This window comes from Pygoscelis adeliae, unplaced genomic scaffold (assembly GCF_000699105.1).
Source record: "Pygoscelis adeliae isolate BGI_AS28 unplaced genomic scaffold, ASM69910v1 Scaffold58, whole genome shotgun sequence".
In the NCBI taxonomy this organism is placed as follows: Eukaryota; Metazoa; Chordata; class Aves; order Sphenisciformes; family Spheniscidae; genus Pygoscelis; species Pygoscelis adeliae.
This window is the reverse complement of record NW_008825564.1, coordinates 1,996,474-2,013,481: the sequence shown is the minus strand read 5'-3', so window position 1 is coordinate 2,013,481 and position 17,008 is coordinate 1,996,474. Positions and strand designations below refer to the sequence as shown.

Sequence of the window (17,008 nt, the reverse complement as noted above, 5' to 3'; positions counted from 1 at the left end):
CTGTGACTTTCTATACAGATTTCATAGGGAGGCATGATATGTGTTTTCCCTTCAGCAGCATATTCACGGAGTGAAAGTAGCTAAAGTAACGCATAGTTTGGTTTGGCTATCAGTAGTGAGGGTTGTTTATTTTATTCCTCTCAGAGCCTTAATCCAAACTACTGAAATTCTAGGGAAGGAGCAGGGTTTGTGGCAAACATTCTTCTCTTGGCAGATCTCCAAGAGGAAGATAGACTGTTTATTTTATCTTAAACTGTTGTTAGTTCATGATTTATAGGATCAAAAGCCTTAGGGGTATAAATTGGTTCAACTTATGAAAGTGGAGTTTAAGTTAAAAAAAATACTAAAAAAAAAAAATCAACGTAATCTTCTGGTCTACAGTTGAGAAGGTTGCTATGTATCATGCCTTGGAGTGAATTGTATAGGCCACCAGATTAATTGCTTTGATGTCATATTTATACAGGGCCAAAAAAGTTCACAATTTTTTGGAAACAAATAAAACACGTGAGCATGCCTCAAAGAACTTGATCTTCTCTGAAAAATATTGGTTTTTGTCAGATACAAGCCCATTTAGAAGGGCATGTTTCCGCATGCCCTTAAGGGTTATGTGTGCTTTATTCCCTGTATTCCCTGAAACAGAAGTGTAAATTATCCCCCTGGGAGGGAGGGATCAGACACAACCATTTCAGAAGATGATGATGTATGAGGCCACCAGAACTAAACTCAGTAAGATCTAACGCTGTGCCATCTAATGAAGAAGCAAAGTATGGTTTGTAAACACAGGCATGTTTGGCGTGTAAGTCATTCAATTGGGATCCTTTTTTAGGTATGTGCAGTGCCTGGCACAGTCCAAATAGCGAATAGTGGCAGCTGGCACAAAGCAGAAGAAGCCCTCTTGATATCAGCCTTTATCCTTCAGGGTCTCCTACACCCCAAGCAGAGCAAGCTGTAAGACCAGGGCTGTCATGACATCAAGAAGTAGGAGATGAAGTAAAGTGAATGAAGCACCAGAGGTTTTGCTAGTGATACTAAACGTCGGGACAGTCAAGCTTTCAGACAATTCCTCTGAATGCCCTGATAAAAATAATACAAATCCCAAATTCCTGAGCGTGTCTTCTGTTAGCTTTACCCCACCTTCCCATCTCCTCTCCTCCAACCCACCTCCACGTACATGTGCCCTGTACTACCTGGAGGTTCAGGAGCCCCATCACTTGCCCACTGCTCCAACCGAATTCACTTGTCACGGAGCATTACCAAGGCCCTCAAAGGGCCGTGGTCCATCCAGGTTGATATGGAGCTGAAACAAAAATGGGGAGTGCTGTGAGGCATCATGATTGGCCTGTTATGTGGCAACCTACTTGTAAGAGTAGTAAGATCAGGTAGGTGTGTTACTTTAGTAAGTATACTGTTTCTTTTACCTTTCTTATGATTCCTTTTTTATCCTTGAGACAATCCTGGAACAAATGTTGCAAATCTACAGATTGTACAAGAAGAACCTGAACATGCCCTACACAGGAGAAGCTGAAAGCATTAAATTGCCCATTTAAAAAATAATTAACAGGCATTATCACACAGTAAAGACTTCAGAGCAAACTTCTGTTAAGACTGTTGTTTGAACATGTGGTAGGACACACATGGTTAGTCGCATTATGTTGAAAAACATGACTTACAAAAACATGAGCAGGGAGTTTACAGCCTCTTACGGCCTTTTGAGAAGAGGTGAAACGCTTTCATATATACTTGGCATTGGAAAGCCTCCAATCCAATAGGTGATTGATTAGGGGGGATGCTGAAGATTAAGCTGTGAGGTATCTGTAGTCAGATCTCTGCCTTTTGTGTTTCAGCACAGGATTGTCATATCAGCAGGATCTCTCTGTAGCTGAAATTCAGAAATACCATTGTTGTCCCAGCAGGATCCTTAGCACTTTCAAAGAATACATGGCCTTTCCCTTGCAAGGTTTCATAGGAGATCTGCAGCACTAACTCCTGTTTCTATTAAGCATTCTTAATCAGTTGGAGATGAAACAGTGAAATCTGGCCTGCCCTTCTGGTCATTGTTCAACAGCAGATCATGAAGCTCTGCAAATTCCCACTTTGTTCCTTGACCATGGACATCAGCTGACAGATAGACCTCTTCAGCTTTCTCCTTCCTTAGTTAATTCCTAAAATAAAGGAGAGAAGACTAAAGCAAAAGCCTGCAAAGCACTTTACAACCCCAAAAGTTATTATTTCCAGTAGAGCTAAGTAGCAGATAAAGGCATTTTATTGAGGATAATAGATAGTTCTGATGCCGTCATCCAGTACATTTGTAGTTTATGTTGCAGGGTGCACTCTTGGAAATAAATTCCCCTTCTAGCTTTATAAAGATTATAGAGAAATTGCATGTTACTGAAGTGGTTTTGCAACCAAAGATGATGTTTCTTGAACAGTAATTTCTGGAAGGGAAGGAAAGCCTGGTGATACACACCATTAAATTAAAAACACAAGGCACCATGGAATTAACCTGGAAAGAGAAAGTTTAATTTAAAACAAAAAAATCAAGTGAAGATAGGTTTTCCATCTCTTGCTAGGATAAGTAACTCACAGTTCTGAACAAGAACACACGCTTTGCCTTTTTTCTGCCAAGCCTCTTTGCTACTGCTACTCCATCCCACCGTCCATAGTCCCATAAAAAATAATGTTCTGTGAGTGCGTGACTTGCTGAGAGGAGCCAGTTAACCAAATATGCCTCCAGCATTGCCACAGGTCAATTATTCGCCAGTCATTTGCAGGGCTTGCTGGCTTTCATCTAAGCAGTTAAGACCAGTTAGAGTGAAAATGTGTCACTACAGTTGTTATTAAAGAAAGACAACACAATGAAAGAAAAAGGGTGAGTCCACATATATATATCTAAAATCTACACAAATACATATGTTTTCACTGATATATTTAAAAGTGTGTTCCTGTTGCTAAATCCATGAGGAAGATTTTCTTTGAACAAAAAACTTCTTTAGTAATCTGGTACATATCTTGGGATAAAATGTATAGTCTCAGACTTTTGTCCGTGCGTATCTGAGCTATTTTCTCCCCAGATTCTAACTATAGAGCACTTCTGTACTAACCACAGCACTTCTCTACTTGGGATAGCATTGTTAAGGGCATATGAGTCATTGGCCATTAATGCACTTGGAAACACACTATGGGAATGGCCAAGCACTGTGTAGCCCATCAGCAAAATGTTCTGTGCCCTACCATTTGATCACAGAATATTACTCTTCTAGCCAAATTGTAGCTGATTTTGTTATTTGGGATTTTTTTTTTTTAACCTCATCTGTAATCTTTAACAATGTGCTGCGATATATTTAACCCACTGGCTGCTCTAGCAATTATCTGAAAATCAGAACAATTTGTTTGAAACCTTTTCAGGTTAAAAACTGGAACAATTAATTCTGTTTCCCAGAGAAGAATCTCTAGCACCTTAATTTGATTGCATCAGTGGTCAGTGAGCTAAAAGACAGAAGGACTCACCAGAAAGTGTAAATTATGTAGTGTCCAAAAATAATAAATAATAAAATCACAAGCCCACATTGTCTCTAAAGACTCTGTGGTTAGCGACTGCCCTCCCTACAGCTGCTTGCTCTGACGATGAGTTTTACAGAGGCAGGTGTAATAACACTGGGTACAAAATAAGAGTTGTGGCTCATAGAAGGGACTTAGGCTTTGGGGCAAATTCATAAGACTGGGCCTAAAACCAAAACAAACTCCACTCCTTCCTGAACAGACAGTTGCCCCACTCCAGCTGCACGCATACACACGGATCTGCCAGCTGTGGAGTACAGGGTCTATTGAGAAATGCCTGTCCCGTCTTTAAAGCCTCTTGTGGCACTTCAACTCTGTGGACTTGGGTTTAAGAGCTCTGTAGGGTTTGGACAGTAGTTTTTCTTTGTTTTATAAACATCACTTTCTAATCATGGTAGAAGAGAGCTTTTTCTTTTGCTTTTTTTTTTTGTGTGTTTATCAGTTTAGAGCTGAAAGTAAATGCTGGCCACTTCCCACGTGCTGTTCTGTAATTAAGGTTTCTTCACCCTTTTTGTCAGTGGAAGCAATTTCATATAACTTTTGACTGCAGCATTATTTTATACACTACTTTTCCAATAAATTGTGTTGAGCACCTACACTACAGTAAAATAACATGCATCCCATTTAAAACTGTTCCCCTCCAAGGCACTGAGGTTTCACATAAGTGGGATATTGTCTGATAAACTGTTTGTAACATCATGTACAGCTGAAAAAACAGCCCAGCTGGTGAGGCTGGGGTGGTTGTAGAAGCAAGGGTTACTTCCCATCACTAACGTGCTGATCACTCTCCTCAGCCTGGCCGGTGCAGTGATTTAGTGGCTGTGGCTGAGGGAACCTCGTTAGTTCCACTTGTAGGTTTCATTTAAGGGTTTTTCCTCTTGACAGTAAAGCTGTGGTGTGATGGCAGTTATTAGTGAGCCCACAGGAGAATTGTGTTGGACATGCGTCAAGCTACAGTCTATGGCTGTTAGTTCTTTAATTAACCTTGGGTTATAGGGAATTGCTGTAAAAGGCTCCACAAGCTTTCAGAGCTAGGGTTTCTTCCTATAAAACCCACCCCTTCCTAAAAATGAAGTAAAGACATTTTCACTGAGGGGTTTCTCCCTCTTTTATTCTTGGAGCAAGAGGTTGAAACAGGAACAAGGTTACCAAAACACTATGACTGTGAGGAGGTTAGAGAGACCTTTTTCAAACCCTCACTAACACCACCAGCTCCATTTGTGCTAAACTGAAAGGAATTAATATTATTTTTTTTACAGTTACACCATTTTTTTGGCCAGGTTATTGAGAAAGTAGTGAGACCATGTTGGCTTTTATTAGGAAAACATGATTGTTGTAATCTCAAGAGACAGAAAGGTCTATTCCTTTGTACGGTCTCATAAGCAATGGGGTTGCAGTTAAAGCTAGACATGAGAGCCTCCTGCTACAGTTACTAGGGGCATTTCTTTAGGTAGGCAAGGGGCATGATGGTCTACAGTCAGATTCAACGGGGTATATTTTTTAAGCACCAGGTCCTGGTAGAGTTTCCTGTAAAAGGTACAAATCTAGAAAAGTTTCACAGCAATCCTTCTGAGAGACACAGACTGCCCAACGAGTTGATTGTGTGTGTGCTTTTCAGATGAGAGTCTACTGAATGAGGGCTTCTGCTTGCTCTAGTTTCAAATCCCTACAAAAGCTTTGCAAGTGGAGTTTTCCTCTTGACCCCATACTGTGCAACATCATATGTACTGCTTACAGTCCAGGGATGCTTGTATTTCAGGAGCTGTTTGTGTGTGCATCACAAAATGATAATCTCAAGCTCTCTACCATATCTTTCAGTGTTTTACATGCCTGTGAAGTAGATAACCAGAGTCTCTCCCATTGCCGTTTTGAGCCTTTGTCAGCAGTTTGTAAGGTCTTTTGAAACCTTTCTGTAGAAGGGGCTACACACTCAGAAAGTGGTTTGAAGTGTGTGGGTTTCCCCCCAAACATTTTTACCCACCATGACAAAGAAATTTAAAAAGGCATGTGGAAGCCCAATTTGCCATTCAAAGCTGCATTCTGTGTTTTATTGCATTGCATTGCATTTTAGATGGCTGGCCAAGGGACTGGAGAGCGTCCTTTAGAAAGAAGCTGGGTCCATGAAGCGAGTATTTTACTAACAGAGCCAAGAAGCCCTTCCTTTGCTAACACCCCAAACGAGCTCACATATGCTGGCTCTGATGGTTGTACAGCTCCCCCGACGTTTTATCCAAACTGTGGCTCCATTCACTCCCGGCGATTGCAGCGCCGCAGGGCTGTGTCAGTGCTAACATTTCCTCTAAATCGTCCCTTAGGCTGCTGCTTGGCACAGCATCAGCGCTGCCAGCAGCGAGAGAAGCACAGAGGCACAGAAGCCCTCTGCCCCCTCCACTGGCATTTTAACATCTAGCCTTGCTCTGAGCGTTTGGAGAATTACAGCTTGGATGTAACAAGATTGTATTTTTGACAGCTTAACATTATGTGATCTATTTATTAAATAGAAAGTGCTCTGACAAGGAAGAGTAACCTCATTCTTGCCATTTCAGAAAGGGAACTGGCAGGCACCACCCTTGCATGGTAGGCAGCATGGTAGCCTGGCTCTGCTCTGTTCTTCACGGGAGCAGATTTTAACAAATATTGTAAGGTGGAATTATACCCTGCAAAGCAGGAGATGGCAGGAGATACATCTCCTAGGAAGGGCTAAAATGCAGACTGGAGTGGGACTGCATGGTCACGTATATTTATGACCATGCAAAGCGCTCAGTTATCTGCAGGACAAGGGAGTTAGCATCTGCTTTTTAAATCTTTGCATGTTTGTTATGTCCAGTCCTTCCATAAATATGGGGGTGTTCTCCTATGTCTATAAAAAGACATGAGTCATAATTTTCATAAAGTATGGGATATTTCAAATATATCAGTTTTTGGGTGTCCCACACAAGACAGCTGGCAGGGCTTAATTTTCACAGAGTGGGTGCTAAAAATGAAGCTTTTATGGGTACATTAAAGTTAGCCACTCAAAGCAGTGGTTACTTAGCCAGTCCTTTGGTCATAAGGGTATATAATATCATGTAAAACTAAGTCAATTGTTTATTGCTAGTATTTATTTTTGGAGCCAGTGGCTAAATCAATACAAAAATGGTACATTAGTGCTGGCTTCATTTAATAAAGTAAAATTACTGAGCAAAGTCCCTGTTCTACTTTCCATACACCCCACACATTCCTCCTTCTGAAAGAAAAAAGGGAGTCCTTCCCTGTAGTGCCTCGTTTGAGTAAGCTTTCTCCTATGCTATTGATAACGCTCATGAAGATATGTGAGTGACCTTGTTTAATGCATTTATTTTAACAGACAAATTTTGGTATTGTCGACTTTCACCTAATCACAAGGTCTTGCACTATGGAGACTTGGAAGAAAGTCCCCAGGGAGAAGTCCCCCATGATTCCTTGCAAGATAAATGTAAGTCATGCACAAGGATTGTGCTACTTTTGCTTCTTTTATGCGAATTCCTCTTTATAACTTTTAGTAGCTTTCTCTTAACACAGGACGTGACCAACAGCTCTTTATACGGACATAGAAAGCAGAGAACATTTCCTCCTGCATTCAAACACTGCTCTCCTGGTTTTGGCAAGTGTGTAAGAGGACTGAGCTCAGCTTTCCAACGAGTTTATAATTTCATTCAGCTTGGAAATTTCATGCCTTTCATGGGAAGGAACACAGTTTATTTTCATTGCTTGTCTAACTGCAGATGTCAAATAAAAATATTTGGGCACCTTCAGAAGCACTTCCTGTTCATGGAGACATGTTTCTTCTGTGGCAAACAGTCTAGTGACTGAAGGAGAAATCCGTGGCAGGCAGAGGTCTTTTTCATTATTGTAGAGAGTGGACTTAAAGATGACACGTTGCTCTGAACAGTGTTAAGAGGACCTCGCAGTTACTGTGTGCCCAACTGGGAGAGGATATGCCTTTGTGACAGCTCCTACCAGGGGATTTATTGGGATATTTTTATGGGCAAAAGTAATTTGGTAGCGCTTCAGAAGATCATAGCTCTCGTGAAAATTTCTTCTTAGTCCTTCAACATGAGTTGTAGATATTTAAACTGCAATCCTGGGAAAGTTTTTTGCGTTGACCGAGATAATTACCAGTGTAGCTCTGTCACCAGAAAGTGACTCCAAGAAATCAAGCATTGAATAAGGAACCATTTCTTTCTGTTCTTTTCTGAACCTCCATTAGTAATAAATGCCATTCTTGGCATTATTAAATTAGACATGCTTGTACAAGTATTCCAGTTGGTAGCTCCACTTCTTTCATGGAATAGCAGAAAGACTCATTTTTCAGACACTGGAAATTTCTCCAGCCTGAAAATTGAGAAAGGAGAAAATCAGTGATTTAAACCTTCCTGTATATTAGTAAAACAAAGAATTGTTTCTCTTCTCCCCCAACCTATCTCCAGGCAGCACCTTTTAAAATTTCTGTGTGCTCCCAGGCACAGTCTGGGAAGGAAAGAGGAAGAGCCTGTCTGATGCTGGAGCCCTGGCAGTTCGCAGTCACGTTCCCTTGTTTTCATTGCCTTACAGATTGCCTCAAGGATGTTTCACGCTCTTACTGCAGATTTGGCAGAATGTTGGACGGGAGTTCACATTGCTGCATTGGCACTGGAAGAGGCTGTTTTTCTGGACGAGGCTTAGAGAAATAGCCCTTGAATGTTAACAGTAGCGTCAGGATGAGAGCAGAATGATGAAGGTCACGCTTGAACTGCAGGCACAGTTATGAGACCAGCAGTTCCCAGATTTGTTTGCTTGGAGCGCACTTCCATGCTCAAACCCCTGACCCTGACTGCAAGCTTCATCTTGCATTTGCATCTCTGTAGGCTCTTGAGCCTACTCGGGAATGTCAGGATCCCATGGGAACAGAAGGCTCCTACTTTAGGAATCACTGGGCCAGACCCACATGTTCCCTGTGCATGCCTGCTGGCAGAGCAGACTCTGATGCAGTTTGAGAAAGATATGGTTATTTCATCAATATCTCAGGTTTTCAGGTGATGAAGGATACGAGTGCCACCCACATTAGAGTTTAATTAAAAAGAGTTGAGAATATTGCAAGATAGAAGTGGCACTATTGTTCAAAAGGTGTCAGGCCAAACTGGCTTGGGAATTTTACAGAACATTTTCCAGAAATATTCTGGTGTTCTTTGTAGACTTATATTGAATTTTGAACTATTCAGGTCTGAATATGATGACCAGCTTGTCAGCATTTTGGAGCGGGGCAACAGATGAAGGAGAATAGGTGGGTAAGAAAACGGAGGACCAAGAGAAGCAGCATAGGGCATTTTGTGCACTCCTTGCCAAGCTTGAATAACTAGTGTCTATCTCCAAAAATAAATGGGGTGGGGGTATGGGGTGTGTTAACCTTTTCACTTCTGTGAATGTCACCTCTCTCTTCAGGCTGGCAGAGTTAACAAGCTGTGCAGACTCCAGCTGGGACAGAAGACAGCTACCATCTTTCTTAGGACTTTATCTGTTGTGAGCACATCACATCTGTGCTCACACCCTCCAGCATCTTGTAGTCAGCTTCTGATACCATCTGAAGTCTTTGATTCTGTTTTAGGCCTGGATTAGGCCAAGTTCCAGAAAAATAAAGATCAGGATGTCACATCAGTCTGTGATCTCCCATAGCAACTGCATTCCAGATCACAGAGATCGAGTGTATGAAACCTGGAGAAAAGCCTTCTTGGTTGAGAGATCTAATTTGAGGAAACCCTACCTTATGCAATTAGAGAAATTGTTTTTCTGACCATCTTCAGCAAATGGCAGGAACTCTTTCTTCTTAAGAAGACCTTTCTACCATAGTAGCAGTCAAATATCTCCTTTACTTCCCAGTTTGCCCTAGCTTGCTCTCTCCTCTCAAAAATAATATCTCTTCTTGACCAAAAAGCAGGGCAGTGTCAGAGACGTAAAAAGTCAGCAGGGCCACAGCATGAAATGCTGAGACAAAAGGCAGGAGAGGTTGAGTAGTGAAGAGCCAAATAACTTCCATTTCTTTTAGTTTTCCATGCAAAGAAAGTCCTTTAAAAATGTCTATAATATCCCATGCTATCCATTTGACCATAGTGCTGAGGTAATCTGTAACAAAATACAGTGTTGCTGTACCCAGTAGAAGAGAAAATGCATTTCTCCTCTCCAGTATTTCCATTAGAGTTTATAAAGAACTGGGCAGTAACAGACTTTCATATTATTATGCTGTTATATATATACGATGCTTTTCTGCAGCCACAAGGATAATGGATTATTTATAGATTGTAGAAACTGTCACTCACTGACCATATTGTATTGTGGAGCATATAGATTCTACATAATGTAATTACCGTTGGAAAATTGACTTCCACTTGAAACTCAGAGAAATTTATGTTTTAGTGACCTCACTCTGTGAGTGAGTCTGAGTGGCAGCAGCTTCCAATACTTTTTTCTTACCTGTTTTGGGGGTTTTTTTTTAATGATTTCTGATCATTTCACATTTTAAAGCAACTGGAATGGGTTGTTATAAGCCTTAGTAGTCGTTATTCCTGTTAATACCAGAAAGCGACTAAACTGCTGATGGGAGTGAAGTAGAAAACTATTTGAAAAATTCATACAGACATTAACAGAAGGACAACAGCATCGAGTGAGGTAGGGTCCAACTTGCCTAGCATCCTCTCTCCAGCAGAGACTTCACCTGGATGCCTAGGAAAGAGCAACAACAGGGCAGGCATATTACATTAGTAAGGCAGAAAACAGTATACGTTTTCTAGATACACGAGTACACATAAAAACTGTCCAGACACAGGTACACATCTATATGAAACACTCTTACCCAAAGTAGTCTCAACAGGCAAGAAGAAGCGTACTCAGATTTTTATCCAGATGCCTGAAATTTTGTCAAGACTTACTGATTCCTATTTTAGGTTTTTTTCTTCTGGTTTTCTTTCTTACAACAGGCTGGAAATGACAAAGGAGGTGGCAATTTTAACACATTAGTCTTGCCTCTTTTTAGACTCTGTAGCTTTTACACACCTTGGTTATAACTCCTTTTCTGGTTTTTGCTTTTGTTTCTTTTTAATGCAGTGCCAGTGGCAGATATAAAAGCTGTTGTGACTGGGAAAGACTGCCCTCACATGAAGGAGAAAGGAGCTCTTAAACAAAACAAGGTATGGTTCTCAAATTGTTATGAACACACACCCTGCAGAATACAAAGCTTGTCAACTTGACCTTCCCTGAAGTAGTACAGGTGTTTTTCATTCCAGCCTGCCACCTTTTTGTGTAGGCACACACACTCTGTTTTCACTTCACACGATTTGAGTTAAATTATTAGGACAGTCTATGCTCCTTTACTCAGGTTTCATGGCAGACGTGCATTGTGGTATGCCCAGAGCACATTAGGGTAGTCTTTAGTAGTGGTGTCTTCTACCTCTAAAGCAAAGCAGTTTTGACTGCTGCTACAGAACAGCGCAGCAATGATTGTTGGTACCTACTCCTATATTGTCCCTGATAAATAGCTAGTTTGTTCCAGCTGTATTCTCTGATGAGTTCACATTCAGTGAACACTGGCACATGCCAAATTTGCAATTAATGTCCAGCTGATGATAACTTCAGGCCCAGTCAGGTAGAAGAACAACTGCCAACAAAAGGATGTAAGGTAAATGCTAGGCACTTAATGAGGTGTATAAAGATGTGTTCAGCAGTGCGTTTGGGAAAAAATGTGTAGGAGGCAATGGTCAGCTTAAATTAGATTTATGCTACCTTTCAGAGTTTCAGATCAAGAGCTGTGAACTGACAGTAGGACTCAAATTGTACAGTGCCAGAATCTTGCAGAGTTTTTGTTGGTATGAATTGCCATTACAGCAAGAAGAAATTGAGTTACTAGCAAAGTCTGACATCTTTGGTAGTGATGGTCTTCATGCCATACTGTATGAGGTATGTTCGTAAGCGTTCCATCAGGTTGTGCCGTCTGACCTTACGAGAAGGCGTGAGACTCTAATGATGTTCTAGAACCACACCCTGAGGTCTGGGGACCAGGTCAGAGGATTTGAATCAGAATTTCTAGTTACCTGAAACTGAGAAATTTTGGGTCCAACTAGAAAGATATTTTGATGGACAAAATAGTGAAGTTAAGCGTTCCTGCTTCAGCACTTTAAAAATAAGATGCATGCATTTAGTGATCAAATAAGTACTGGAAAAAAGAGTTCTGATAGGAACCACAGAACGTGAAAAGGCACTGTCAAAACTGCATCACACAACTGTTGCAGCTTCATAGCTGCAACTTTTCTTTCCTTAACTGTACGCAGATACGCAGAGCATCTCGAGTATTCTTTGCATATGTTTCTCATACACAAGTTGCTCTAAGTCTATCAGGATACCATCATCTCCTTTCAGCAGTGGCTTTACATGGTTGGAAATGAAAAAGTCAAGCCAAGCCAGGAAAAAAATCCCAGGAGTATTTCTCCTTGTTGATTTTCTGAATCAGGGCATTAACACACACGCACACAATAGATTGCATACAACTCCTACCTCATGTTACAGCTGAACCATCAACAACATTTGGCTGGGGCATTTATATGATGCATATAAAGTATTTTTAGTGCTTCCTTGTCTTAGCACTCATATGTCCGCACAGAAAGGAAAGATGAGAAGAAGGAAAGTAGTGGGTGGCAGTGATGGAAATGTGTCATCTTTATGGAGCGGTAATGTCTAGATAGTATTTAATGCTAAATAGCAATGCTGCAGATGAGTTTGTCCTCAGCTGTCAGCATCACCCCATTTCCTCAGCTAAAATTGCTTTGGACTGACATAAAACTGCTGGCTGAGAATGTGAAGATCAGTAGTTCATAGGTAGCATGGCTGCATCCATAGCTGGAGCATTCCACTTGTGATCCTGGCAATAATAATTATGATGTTCTTACTATTTCTGGTGTGGTGGGGGATTTTGGTTTTTTTTTTCCCTCCTCGATTCCTTGTTTTTTTCCCCTGAGAATCACAGAATTGGTGAAATTAATTGTCATCCCAATCAAACTCTCATGCGCAATATTGCAACTACTTAACTGACATCATAGGAATAACACATCATTGTGGAGTACCAGGTTAATGTGGACAATGAAATGAAAATTTAAAAAAAAAAAAAAAGTCAGACATAGAATGCGATTTGGCTGAGTTTAATGTATGAAACCTGAAACTTCCTGAAATTTCACAATCGGTGATACATTTTTTAAGAGGCCTTTTCATCCTGTGCTTTCTTTGTACATATATAACGACCACCTTAATGTTTAATCATTGGCAGAAAAGAAAATTGAATGGCAGAATGCCACTGCTATGAACATAGCTGGAATTGGCAGAATGTCCGTAACAAAGGCTTCAGTGTCTCTTCGTTTGCCGGCACATGGTCGTTATTCTTCCAGCGGGACCATTTAGAAATAAATAAGAGTTAAACTGAATTGGAATTTGCATATGTATGAAGCTGGAATGACTTGATAGGACCAGACCTGAATCCATTGTTGTTCATCTTGCTTGTGGTTTTAAATTAGGTTTAATTTTAAAGCCCTCATTTCTGACTCTCGAGTAATATTAATGAATTTCAAGGAAATAAAATGTTAGATTTTGCAGCCTTCAAAACAAAGCGCGAGAGAAGAATTTGGAAAAAAACACTGCCATGTATTTCTAAGTGTTCTTCTATCACCCTTTATTTGCTGATGAGGCAGGCTTCAGGCTTGGTGCCTTTTTAGTCAGCAGAAATGGCTCTGCTCACTTCCCTATTCTCCTGCAGCTCCTCTTCTGTTTTGTTTCATGTTGGTTGAACAAGTTCCCTGCCGCTGCATGCATAGATAGTTCTTGCGGGGGGGATCTTCTGGCTCTGGCAGGCAAACTTAACATGGCTGTGGTCTCCACCTTCGGCAAAGACATGGTTGTTTTGAGGCTCTTGATGACAGAGTAGGCAGAGGGTAGTGAGGTCATTCCAGCTGCATGGGATCACTCAGCCGTAGGCACCTAAAATGCCTCTTCATCAAAAATAGCTTGTCTCTGGCCCATGTGAGGGTCCAGCGGAGACTGTGGGAGAGAGAAGCTCTGGGTGTGGGAGAGCAAGCTTCCCTTCATACCACCTGCAACAGCTTTCCCCGCAGACCTGAAACCAAGGAGTGGGAAGTGTGCAGCCACCAGGTGCAGAGTCTCTTGTTCCCTGTTTTCAGTGAAGCTCAAAAGAGGGGCACGTTGTGGGTCCCAATACCTTTGACAAGCATCTAGGGAAGGGCAGAGGTCTGAAATGGGCAAGGGTAGAAAGAGTTAGGAGTGTCAAGGGACTGAGTTCAGCAGACTGAGGTGGGGGAGGAGGAAAGCAAAACAAAGAGGGAAGGAGCAGGTTGGAATGAATGGGAGAGAAGAAAGACCGGAGTGCAAGAGAGACTGGTGGAAAAAGCTGGAGTGGAAAATAACTTCGAGAAAGGTTGAGAAGTAGGACAGAAAAGGGAGGAGAAAGCCACAGACGGCTGACGGAGAGTGGCCAGTTTTCGTTTAGGAATTGCCGATTCCTCAAAATCACCTGTCATTGATGGGAATGTAACGAAACCAGGTAGGGGTGCCTGACAAGTCAGCCAGCTCAACCACTGAGACCACCATCAGTGTGGAGGGCCAGTTGGCAACTCCAGCTCCTTAGGTTTCCATTTTCCTTGACAGTTTGCTGTGCATGAGGTGACAGAGACGCTGGCACCTGGAAGCTGTAATTCCTGAGCCTTTAGTCTCTGGAGCAGCCAGCGAAGAAGCTGAACTGGAGGCAGGGCAGCCAGACTCCCACTTTCCCCCCTAAAGGGAAGCTTGGTGCCCTAAATGTAGCCCTTTCTCATTCTCTACCTGACTGGGAATCACCAAACCCATGGCTCCCTGGGATATTCCTCTTTCAGGCAGGGTTTTTCTCTCCTTTTCCTTTCTTTGAGATGACAATCCCTTGGAATTTCCCAAAGGACAAATATACAGGGGCCAGGCCTATGGGATTGTTGTTGACCTTCATGAAATTCAGGAACATCACAGTAGAGCAGTACAAGCCCTTTTTTCAGTGATACATTTTATTTTCACAACCTTAGTTGCATGACTTGGCATGTTCTGTCAGTAATTTATAACACTCTGTGAGGAGATAGTGCCAGGTTTGTGTGTGCAGAGGTAAATTTGTTTCTGTAATGAGGGACATCACTCTTAATGAGGATGCGGCTGAGAGACACGCCTAAAACACAAAAAGGCTATGTGAGCCGTGAGCCATTTGTTTGCTGAGTGCACCAGCGCTATTGGTATCTGCAGCTTCCGTGGGGATTTAACACAGACTTGCCTCCTGTGGCCTGGCAATACAGCGAGTTGAACCTAATAACTAAACTCAAGGAAATCAAGAGCATTTCCCATGAGAAGCCTGATCTCTGATCATCCAAGATTATCCCTAAGGATTGCAAGTTTTATGAATCAGACTCTGCTCTTAATCACACAAGTTCAAAAATGAAATAACCTTTACTGAAATCCAAAGACTGTCTGTTCCAGACCAGGAGATCAGGGGTAGAAATCTAGAGCAATGCATATGCTGCAGTCCCTGCAGTCAATTCTTCCATTTTAAAATTTAGTGTAGCAAATTTAAGAAGCCATGCTCTTGTCGCTGCTGGCAGTGTAGGACCTCTCAGCAGACTGTCAGCTGAGAGTCAGCAAAGGCGATCAGTATTATGGGGCTCAGGAAACCAACATGAAAAAAGAACAGGACATATGATACAGATCAAAGTAGTTACGAGTCAGCACTCTCCTCTGTAGCCAGGTCTTTTTTCCACGGAGTTGTTACATCCGTATCAGCTAGCTTACAGGTTGTGAAATCCTTGTAACGGCGCTTGTAGTGATGTGTGCAGTAACCGTGATAACACAACATCTTTACATGCTCACTGCTGGCCAGTGGAAGTTCATTATTTATTCAAATGGAATGGGTTTCCCCACAGGAACCCATGTCCACGTGACTTTTAGGGAAGGTCAGTTCTTAATGAATTCCCTTTGGCACCTTTGAAATTCCAGCTTCAATGCTGAGGGGAAAAAAGATTATCATTTTTTCCTTTCCCAAGATCCATTTGGGTCTTTGTGACTAAGTAACCCAGATAGTTCAGTTTGACTGAGACTGCTGATTCTGGTTCAGGTAGAGACAAAATGACAGAAATCTCCTGAGAATGAATAATTTAATAGATTTCCAGCAGTGAAAAGAGCATAAGTATATACCAGGAGATTAACTGTCCTGGCAAGATTTTTGACACAGGGAATCAAACCTTGCAGAACTTTCCAAGTTTAATCTATACAAATTGAAGAAACCATGGGTCTTCATGAAGAGTTTGTTGCAAGTGTACTATTATGGGTTATATTGATTTTAGTCCTCGCCATTGCCTAGCTCAAATCTAAACTGAAATGCTAAAGTAATCCACGACCGAGTGAGCTACAGTCAGCACTGAGGGGGGTGAGTTTGTTTTGACTGAAGCATCTGTGTTGGGGTTCTTGCTGTACCAGTCTGTTGCAGTGGTCTGGTACTGCTGCAGCTTTGGCCAGGCGGGAGGGTACCATAACCTATTTTTCCACTTGTTTCGGGGAATAAGTGGTAGGGAAGAAAGACAGACCTGAATGTATTAATGCCTCTTTCATGCAGCATTAATATATGTTTCTTTGTATTCCAGGAGGTGCTAGAGCTTGCTTTCTCTATATTGTATGACTCGAGTGGCCAGCTGAATTTCATTGCTCCAGACAAGCATGAGGTAAGTCAAGTTCAGAGTACAGAAACTTCTTTGGAGCCCTCTTAGTTGCTTTATGGCAGCAGCCAGCTTTATAAGAACATAAGAATGGTCATCCTGGCACAGAGTTCAGGTCCATCTAAACCTGTGTCATGTCTCACAACAAACTGAAAGCAGAGGGATTAGTATGGGAGCAAGATCTTCTGCAGCTTTCATGCATATCCTGAGCCACAGAAGGAAAATGTTTTGTATTTGTACATCATAAAGCGCATGAGGATCCAAGTTCAAGATCAGTATTTCTAAGCCCTACTGAAATAGGAACCGTAAGTAAGAGAAAGAAGAGAGCTTGGGCATACCCTCACAGTTTCCACAGACCTTGCTCACCATTTCCTGGTATAGTAAAGATTTCTCCTGGTCTGGTCTACCCTGGAGGGTTTTTGCTGTGTGTTTACTTTAGTGAACTTTAGTTCAACACCAAAGATTTGTACAGCCAAGCTCTTAAAGAATCACTGCCATCCTCAGGTCGTCTTGATGATGCCAACATAATCAGGGGAGGTTATACCATTGTTGGGTCTCAATTTCAGCCAAAGACTTGTGTTCTCCAGGACAGCATATCCACTTATTCTTACTTTCACATTGCTTAAGACCATTCATGACAGGTGATCATAGAAGGTCCTTTCTATTGCATCTCCACAGGGGGT

The 17,008-nt window shown here is 41.8% G+C and overlaps 1 protein-coding gene across 1 annotated transcript in view; it reads left to right on the top strand.

Moving 5' to 3' along the window:
• The window catches only part of LOC103923971 (engulfment and cell motility protein 1-like), an 84,581-nt gene that overhangs the window by 62,349 nt on the left and 5,224 nt on the right, over nt 1-17,008 (top strand). The window contains exons 4-6 of the mRNA XM_009332408.1: nt 6,905-7,012; nt 10,654-10,736; nt 16,254-16,331. Of these exons, the coding sequence (XP_009330683.1) occupies nt 6,905-7,012; nt 10,654-10,736; nt 16,254-16,331 (269 nt within the window). The remainder of the gene's footprint in view (nt 1-6,904; nt 7,013-10,653; nt 10,737-16,253; nt 16,332-17,008) is intronic.